This window comes from Selaginella moellendorffii, unplaced genomic scaffold, assembly GCF_000143415.4.
Source record: "Selaginella moellendorffii unplaced genomic scaffold, v1.0 SELMOscaffold_127, whole genome shotgun sequence".
Lineage (NCBI taxonomy): Eukaryota > Viridiplantae > Streptophyta > Lycopodiopsida > Selaginellales > Selaginellaceae > Selaginella > Selaginella moellendorffii.
Genome location: NW_003314388.1, coordinates 249,130 through 257,818, shown reverse-complemented (window position 1 = coordinate 257,818; position 8,689 = coordinate 249,130). Strand labels below are relative to the sequence as shown.

Genomic DNA, 8,689 nt, shown 5'->3' with positions numbered 1-8,689 from the left:
GCCGAGCTACCGGCAAAGAATAGAGCCCCGTGTATTTTGTCTGATTAGGGAAAGGAAGCTTGCGGCTCTCTTTCTTTTCTTCTCCCTCGTCCTCTTTCTTCTCCCTTCGCGCTCCGGAGCGCGTGCATAGCTTAGCTGGGGAGCATCCACATTCTCTTTCCGGAGATCTTCGTCCATCTGTGAGCCGCAGAGAATCGCCATAGAATACTCCCCAGGATCATCCATTCTTGTCCGTGGCAGCCAGCCGCTAGCGCGCGGTCAGCTCCTCCTCTTCTTCCTTTCCTTGTTAATAAGGGGAGGGGAGCGATCGACCAATTTTGGGATGGTGGCCTTCTAGATCAGGATCAGGGTTCCTCGCGGTCGGAGATTTTTTCATGGGTTGGATTTGCAAAGTCATCCTAATGCCGCTCCGCCGCGCATGGGAGGTGGTGGTTCTCCGGATTCAGCACAACAAGCGCGGTACGTGTTCTTCCTTTGATACCTTTTTCCGAAGTAGGAAAAATATCATCTTTGAATCCGTCAATGCGTAGATCTTTGAGATTTTGCACCACCTCAAGACTGTACTTTTCGTTCCTGGTTCTTCCTTGTCACTCTTGGTACTGCTGTCGCTGGCTTTTGTTCTTGATTTGTATCGCTTTGTTCTTGATTCCAACCTGATCTTCTCTCGTTTCTAAAGCTTCTGTTTCGTCTTTCCAGGCCGGCGCGGAATTGGGATGCTCTACGACGACGTTCAGCTGTGCGCTTACGAGGACGTCCAAGTTATGTGGTCCATGCTGCAGCACTCGTCCACGACAGAACCACAGCAGACGAGGTCGTCGAGGCTGTCGAAGTTTTGGCTCTGCCACAAGCCCCGCGCCTTCTGAGACTCTCGGCAGAGCAGCTCCCACACAAGGTTCCTTGTCCCTTTTCCTGCTCTGGCTAAGAACAACGCAGGGATCAAATCTTCCAGATGGGAGCGAGGAAAACCAAAAAAGAAAAAACACAAATGCAGAGCTATAGCTATAGGTGGGAATGGGGAGAAATAGTTCGAGTGGTCGTCAAGGCGTCTCAGTAGTGGCGCATATGTAGACAAGGGGAGCAGCAGGCAGCAGCTTTTCAAGGCGTGTAAATGAAATGCGGAAAGAGGGGAGGGATTGCCACTGTAATTATCACCAAAGGGGTCGAGAAAGAAAAAGAGGAAGAGCATCACCACCACCATCTTTTCTTTTGTGGTCGGTCACGGATAGATCACCCATCCTTCTCGACACTCTTAGAAAGACCCCACTTTGATTCCCTTGCAGTCCAACCAAGTTCCACTTTCAATCAAGGACTGGATAGATAGATGGAAGTTTTATATACGTATATATTTCTTTTCTAGTCTACTTGGTCCTCGAAGAACAACTTCCAAAGCTACCACTCCTTTTTCTCCTGGTGTTTAGGTGGCGCCATGGCGGTGTTCTTCCAAGAGAAAAAAAAAAAACTTCCAAAGTCCTTTTCATTGATCACGTCACAGATCTTTGAAAGCGGCCAAATTCCTGCCCTGGGAGGGATGGATCACGGCGGAGGAGACCAAGTAAAAAAGAAAAATCACCAAGAAAAAGAAACAAGATGTCACCAAAGATTGTTAAAGATCGCAATCCAATCCTGTGACAAGCGTCTGCGTCTCTGTTCTTCGAAGCATCTTATTCCTTGTTTTGGGACCCGCGGAAGAGCCTTTGTCATCAAACACTGACATGGGAGCTGTACAGACCTCTTGTTTGCGTGATGAGCTTCTTCTTCTTCTCCTGCTGCTGCTGCTGTTTGGCGATGGTGCCGTTGTGTGATCCCCACCCCTCGCCCCTCCAACCAGCTTTTCCTCGCCTAGCGAGAGTCCATTCCCACCGGCGGGGGTGGCCGGTCTCCCTTGATAACGTCCAGCAACATCTTCCGCCTGGCGTTCGCAAAGAAAGACTGGCGGTAGTCGAGCGCCTCTTCCATCTTGCGCAACCGGTCCAGCGCATCGTTGTCGTCCTGCTGCTTGCAACGTGTCCACACCTTGAGAGTCGTTTGACGAAACGGGCGGTGGTGGTTCTCAATCTGCCACGCAAAAAGGCCGCGCGCTGACAATCAGAAATCGAAAAGAAATCTGCCTGTACCATGGTCTGGAGAACGTCCAGTGCCGCATTTGCATCGTGGTTCACAATGTGTGCGTCAGCCAAAAGCATGTAAGTCCACTTGTCTGGCTTGAATCCCGCCTCCTTTATGTAGTCGTACACCCTCAGAGCGTCCTCCGTCTATACAGCAAAACCAACAAACGGGAGTTAGAGGCGCTCTTAGCCTGTAGTATGAAAACAAAAGCCGGCCTAACCATCTTCGTTCTTCCCAGCGCATGCAGCAGCGCATTGCAGGAGTGAATATCGGGCCTTAGGCCAAACACGCTCTCGATCGCTTCAAACGTCTGGTATGCACGCTCAGAATCCCAGAGGTTGGCACACCCCTGAATAACGCAGTTGATGGCAGCTATAGACACACCTTGCTTTTTCGTGTGCGCCTCTTCCAGCTTGTAATAAGCCTGCAAAAAGAGAGAGACATGAAAGAAGTGTTGAAAGCAATGACAAGGATAGGAATAACTCTTACCGCATCCAAAGCTGCCGCGCCACCTCGTGAGCACGCCGAAGCAAGCGACTTTAGCGACGTAAACGGCGAAAAGGCCTCCGTATCGCTGTCTTGCTTCCGCCCGTGATGGACCTCGAGCTCCCAGACTGCTCTAAAAGCTGTTGACATATCTCCACTCAGAGCGAGGGCATGGACGCGAGCAAGATACGCCTCCACGGACGGGGTTTTCCCGATTCCTTGGGTGTGGTGAACGAGAGCCTCCCAAGCATGGTTGCATAAAGCTGTATCACCTGTTCTTGCGGCACTTCCCAGAACAGCTATCATAGTGCCTTCGTCCAATATCATCTTCGGACCGAACTTCGCCATGGGCCTTTCAGTGATAGCAGCTAACGCAAGGCGGGCGCACTCGTTGTCATCAACTTCACTCGCGGCCATCAGCAGCTCCGCGCAAGTGTTCAGCATCGGAAGAGGCAGTTTTCCAGCCTGACCAAGACAGAAAACATTCTCATCAGATACAATGGCATAACTCTTCCAGTGTCTCACCTTGAGATCTTTCAACAGAGAGGCCCCAAGCTTCGTCTGATGAGAACGGGCAGTGGCCAGAGCTACCTCGTTTATTGTTGTCCTGCTGGGCTCAAAGCCTTTCTCAAGCATGGCCTTCACGTACTTCGTAGCCGCCAAGACTTTGCGGTCGTGTGCACACAACACCACGACCAAGTTGTAGGAGTCAGCGTCGGGCTGTGCATGTGGCCCCTCCTTTTCCATTCTGCACGGTTAAAGCCAGCAGCTTAGTGGCACAAAGATAACGAAGAGCTCACTTACTGCTCGAGAAGCTTTTCGGCCATGGCTGAATCCTTCTTGCGAAACAGAGCGCGAATGAGAATGTTGTAGCCGTTTAAGTCACGTGGGAGGCCCGACTCCTCCATCTCAGTCACCACCTCCTGGAGCTCCGCAAAGTTGGCCTCGTGTTTCACCTTCGCCTGCATGTAAAGGTTATACAGCCTCCGGTCTGGCTTGTTGCACTCGAGCGTGACAGGATTGATCTTCGTCCGCCAATCTTCGAAAAGAGCAATGGCCTCGGGAACCTTTCCTTCGGTCAGCCGGTTGTTCAGCTCGTCCGCTACAGCATTGGCGTCCATCGGAGCAGGCTCGGCGGCTGGAGTAGACAAAGAGAGGCGCAGAGAAGGTGGTGGAGTTGCCGGCGACGGTTCCACTGTTTCCTCCGGCTTTGCATTTAGAGCCTCAAATATGGGTGCGGCTGGCGATGGAGACTTGCCACCTTTCTCTACGCTCTCCAAGAGCATGTTAATAGCTGCGTTTGTCTTCTCCGCGGACGGCGAAGATGGATCAAACCGAGGTGAAAGCTTCGGCGACGAGGGAGGCTTCGCAGCATCTGGAGGCGTCTTATCTCCAGTCTCCCGGATCTTTGAACGAAGAAACTCGAAAACCGCGGTGTCCGCCAAAGGAGTCCCCGGCTTGCTCGACGTGGCGGCCTTCTTCGCCACCTTTGAAGGCACAACTTTGGTAGTCGCTGCTGCTGCTCCTGCTGCTGCTGCTTTCGGCTTCTCAGTCGCTGGCTTTGCTGCTGCCGGGGTCGCGGGTTTCTCCTCCTTTTTCTCACTCTTCGCGGTTTCTGGCCTTTCACCCTTGGGCTTCTCCGTAGTACTTTGAGACGCAGCTGGCTTCGCTTTGGCAGGCGAAGGACTAGCAGTTTTCGTTGCAGCTTCTGGTGGAGCGGAAGCTGGTGGAGCAGGAGCTGGCGGAGTAGGGGCTGGAGGGGCAGGAGCACTTGGCACAACTGGAGCTAGAACTTCGGCGGGTGGCAATCCCTTGATAAACTCGTGGACGCTCGCTGAGAGTTCCTCTAGGCTCTTCTTAGTTGTAGTGGACGTCGCAGCTTCTCCAGCTCCAGCGTCCACGGTGGCTTCCACCACTACCGATTCCTCATGTGAAAGTTCTCCTCCCTCCTCCATAACACTTTCCACCTCCACGGCACTCTCCTCCCCAACAGCACTCGCCTCCACAACACTTTCCATCTCCACAGCACTCTCCTCCAGAGAATTCTCCGCTGGCTCAAGAACCTCTCCCTGGATCCCAGCTACTTCCACTCCATTCTCGGCCTCTTCCAATCTATAAGCTCCATCCTCCTGGGTGTGGAGGAGCTCCGCCTCCTCCTGCGAGTAAGCATGCAAGGCCGGATCGCCCTCTACCTCCTCCGCCTGAGCCTCTTGCTCTACCTCTTGCACCGCGGCCGGCGATACCTGGTTGCGATGGAAAAGCTTGGACAGGAAATCCAGTCCCAAGATGGACTTCTTCCTGGGGACTGAGCTCTCCGGATCGTCGGGAGCGCCCGGAGCTTGAAATACCTGCGGGGAAGAACCCACATTCCTCGCCAGAGGCACCAATCCCAATGCTACGATGCCCTGACATGGGGCACGACCCGATCCAGCGGCGCCACTGCCAAGAACCCTCCCTGCCTGGAGCAGCCGCCCTAAGTCCTTCACTCGCTGATGCCGCTGCGTGCCAAGAACTCGCCACACAACCATGACTCGGTATGGATCGCTGATCTAACCTGTGATGTCTCCCATCGCTGGGAAGAGCAGCCGTAACCGCGATGGCGACTCTCACATTCGTCTCTTACCTCTGGCACAAGGTTTAGGGTTTATCCCCAGACAATCTTAACCGTCGGATAGAGTACAAAATTCCAGTCAGTTTGTCAAAATTCCGGATCATAAAATGCCAGCCGGAAGATCCTTGCTAATTGCGATCTCCTGCTCGAAAAACGCAGAATGGAGCTCCCTGACGCAGCGCTCGGCCTCCGAATCATTCACTATCAACGAGATATTCACCTGTCAAAGCAAAAGGATGGTCGATCGAGCAAGAACAAAAGGAAGAACTTTTACCTTGGAAGCACCTTGTGAGATCATCTGGACCTTGACTCCCAGCTCCTCAAACACCGAGAAAACTTTCTTGAGCACAAGGGAGGAGCGCTCCACGTTTCCAATCAGCGAGATGATGGAGCGCTTCTGTAGCAGCTTCACCTTTGCAATCTTGCGGAGCTTGGTCACCATGTTGTCCAGCTCTGTCTGGATCAAGTCGCGGCTCCAGATCTTAATGGGATCCAGCGTCAGCGAGATGCTAACCTCGCTGGTCGCCACCACGTCCACGGAGATCCCCAGCTCCTCGAAAGTCGAGAAAACTTTCGCCAGGAAACCAACCTGGCCCAGCATTCTCGTACTCACGATGTCCAGCATCGTTATGTTTCGCTTGAGAACAATACTTGTAAGCAGTGTCTACGGGGAAAAACACAATTTTGTAAGCAAAAATCCTTGGAAACTTGTTCTTACCTCACTCATATCACGCTTCTTCGTGATGAGTGTTCCAGGAACGTGTGGATTGTAGGAGTTCTTCACGCGGACTGGAATGTTGGCCTCTCGCGCGGGCCTCATCGACTGTGGATGTAGCACCTGGGCACCAAAGTACGCCAGCTCTGTAGCCTCGTCGAATGTGAGGCATGGAACTGGAACCGCGAGAGAGTGGACGTTGGGGTCGCAAGTTAGCACTCCATCGACATCCTTCCACACCTGGACTTCCCGTAAGCCAAGAGCTTTTCCTATCACCGTGGCCGTCAAGTCGCTTCCACCTCTTCCTAAGGTGGTGATGGCACCAGTTTTCTCTCCCTTTCCCAGAAAGCCCGTGAACACTGGCACTGCCTGATCTCTCCTCCAGTCTTCGTGCAACCGCTTCGCCACCGCCGGATAAGTTGCCTCCAGGATCTCCGCATTTCGAAACTCGTCAGTTGTGATAAACCCCGCCTCAAAAGCATCGTACTGCCTCGCCTTGACTCCAATCTTGTTGAGGTATGCCGCAAAAACCCTCGTCGACAGGCGCTCGCCGAATGAGACGAGGTTGTCTTGCGTGCGGGGGGTCAGCTCTTTCATCAGCGCGATGCCTGTAAGGAGCATGCCAAGCTCCTCGAACAAATCTAGGAAGATAAAAGAGAACAAGGTAAGAAACAAAACGAGAAAACAAGATGGAAAAACAAAACCGGAGACGAAAGTTTACCTGAAAACACAGCCTGGTCAATACCAAGTTCCTTGGCAGTACGAACATGGAGATCCTTGATCACAGAAAACTCTTCAATGTAGCAAGTCATTGGAACTCCACAATGGAGGGCCTTCTCGCCAGCCTGCACAAAAGAACTTAGAAGTTGATAAGTTTTTCTAGAAGAGAGAAAGTCCATACCGCAAGCAAGTTGTTCGTAGTCTTTCCCATGGCCGACAAAACTAGCACAGGCCTTTCACCCGGAAAGCTTTGCACGAGCGTCGCAACCTCCTTCATCCTCGCCGCAGACGACACAGAAGAGCCCCCAAACTTCATCACGCAAGTCAGCCCATCCGCGAAACTCTTCTCGCCATCTCCAACCTCCAGTGCCTGGCGATTCACGTCGTGGAGCGACGATTTCCTGTGCTCAAGCTCCTCCTGCTTCGTGGAAACCACCGCAGTAGCCGCCCCATTTGAAATACATCCACTCCATGCTACCCCTCTCACCAATCTACACTGTAATGTCGACGAATTCGCGAAGCAGTGGGAGCTCCTGGGCGGAGGCGCCAGATGCAAGCTAGAGCTGCTGTAATCTGGGAGAACCCGGCGGGCCAGCCACGGCCCGGCCATCCTAATAGCGGAGACGCGAAGATCTATGGCGAAATCTACCTCCGCGATTGCAATGTGGCTGATCCGGCCGCGCGCCGGCCCTCGCTGGGCGCCCCCGCCGCGATCGCTCCCCGCTTAAACCCTGCCGCAAATTAGGGCTCCTGGTTTGACAATGGCGTCACTATATTTCCATGGAACCATTACATGGAGATTTTCTTCTCCCACGATCTCTTGCAGCTATCTGGCGCTCTGAATCGAAATCTCTTTTCCTGGACGGGCGACGCCATGAAATCCTGCCAATCTTCCATCGTGAGCTTCAAATCGGCCAGCTTGGCCGCCATGCCCTTGCAGCAATTGGCGTGCATCGTGACGATCTTGCCCATGTCGCGCGCCCCGACGTCCCCGAAGTTGCTAAACAGTGATGTCGGCAGGAAATCTACACGAATTTCGAGCGCGCCAAACTCCGGGGACGATCGAAACGCGTTGAAAACCTGCTGCTCGTTCTTGCCCGGCTGCTGCTCCATCCGCGACGCCCAGAATTTGTAGAGCTTGATCGTCCTGGCGTTGGATCTGGCGTGGATGAATCCCGTGTTTGCTTTGCTCCTGCTCGCATTGCCTCGATGGAATACGTCGCACGAGACTGCGATGTCGGCAGCGCCGCGATTGAGATGGTTCCAAGGATTGCGGAGCCAAAGAACGTCCAAGTCCTGCAAGGAATTTCTTCTCAAAAGATCATCGAGGAAAAGTGCCAGATCTTGCCGTGAAGATGAAATTATATCCCAGCTCGAGAACTTCCCCGAGGAACTCCACTCTGCGCTTCATCATCCAGACGAAATCCCGCGACATAAACAGGGCCTCCCGCGACGAGAAATCCACGCCGCTGGTCTCGAGGAGGAGGCAATGCTTGTGGATCGCGAGGCAGCGCTGGTGAGCAACCTCGTCGAGGCTCACGAGGACCAGATTCTCGAGCAATTCAGCGGTCTTGTTCCCGGATCTAAAGCCTCCAAGGAAGATATCAAGGAGCGCCCCTTCTTCCGCCCATGCCTTGTTCAAGCTCGCCAAGATCACATTTTTACCTCCGTCGCTCGCGCTTGCTAGCACGGCGTCGCGATGGTTTCCAGGCGTGATCGCCATGCCTTGCTGCTGCCAAGGAAAGCCAAGTTACTCGAGAGTTCCACTCGCATTTCAGTGAATAGTCGTTACCATTGTGCTGTCTTTGGAGTACGAGGTGGCGAAGAACGTATCATCGTGAGTGCTCGCAATCAAGAAAACTACGAAGGCTGCAATGGAGATCACAAGACACACTTGCTGGAGCGCCAGAGAAGCCATAGCTTTTTGTCACGACAAGAGATGCTGCATTATTGCTCAGGAGAAAGGGAATCGTTGGCTCCACACTTTCTTCCAAAGTTCAACTCTCTGGAGAACCATAGCTTTCAGTCTACATGGACTTCACTCAAGAAAG

At 53.2% G+C, this 8,689-nt stretch overlaps 3 protein-coding genes and 1 long non-coding RNA gene across 5 annotated transcripts; 1 reads left to right on the top strand and 3 right to left on the bottom strand.

The window, feature by feature from the left end:
- Nucleotides 1-47: 47 nt before the first annotated feature.
- LOC9650222 lies at nt 48-1,359 on the top strand. The gene is made up of 2 exons (XR_002991146.1): nt 48-459; nt 697-1,359. It is a non-coding gene; the product is annotated as an uncharacterized LOC9650222 (long non-coding RNA).
- Nucleotides 1,360-1,576: 217 nt separating this feature from the next.
- On the bottom strand, nt 1,577-5,138 carry LOC112343000 (pentatricopeptide repeat-containing protein At1g26460, mitochondrial-like). The gene is made up of 6 exons (XM_024665748.1): nt 3,397-5,138; nt 3,118-3,340; nt 2,596-3,057; nt 2,327-2,530; nt 2,115-2,252; nt 1,577-2,055 (listed from the first exon to the last, which is right to left on the bottom strand). The coding sequence occupies exons 1-6, from the start codon at nt 5,118-5,120 to the stop codon at nt 1,840-1,842; spliced, it is 2,967 nt and encodes a 988-aa protein (XP_024521516.1). The 5' UTR covers nt 5,121-5,138; the 3' UTR covers nt 1,577-1,839.
- Nucleotides 5,139-5,228: 90 nt separating this feature from the next.
- Nucleotides 5,229-7,366, bottom strand: LOC9650221 (aspartokinase 2, chloroplastic). The gene is made up of 5 exons (XM_002991982.2): nt 6,820-7,366; nt 6,640-6,763; nt 5,922-6,559; nt 5,478-5,867; nt 5,229-5,423 (listed from the first exon to the last, which is right to left on the bottom strand). The coding sequence occupies exons 1-5, from the start codon at nt 7,246-7,248 to the stop codon at nt 5,304-5,306; spliced, it is 1,701 nt and encodes a 566-aa protein (XP_002992028.2). The 5' UTR covers nt 7,249-7,366; the 3' UTR covers nt 5,229-5,303.
- Nucleotides 7,367-7,392: 26 nt separating this feature from the next.
- Nucleotides 7,393-8,649, bottom strand: LOC112343003 (uncharacterized protein At1g28695-like). Of its 2 annotated transcripts, none has more exons than XM_024665754.1 (3): nt 8,431-8,649; nt 7,987-8,370; nt 7,393-7,934 (listed from the first exon to the last, which is right to left on the bottom strand). In XM_024665754.1, exons 1-3 carry the CDS (start codon nt 8,554-8,556, stop codon nt 7,428-7,430), a joined length of 1,017 nt encoding a protein of 338 aa, XP_024521522.1. In that variant the 5' UTR covers nt 8,557-8,649; the 3' UTR covers nt 7,393-7,427. The 2 variants fall into 2 exon arrangements, with proteins under 2 accessions (XP_024521522.1, XP_024521523.1); XM_024665755.1 differs by having other exon boundaries at nt 7,987-8,367.
- Between the last annotated feature and the right edge of the window lie 40 nt (nt 8,650-8,689).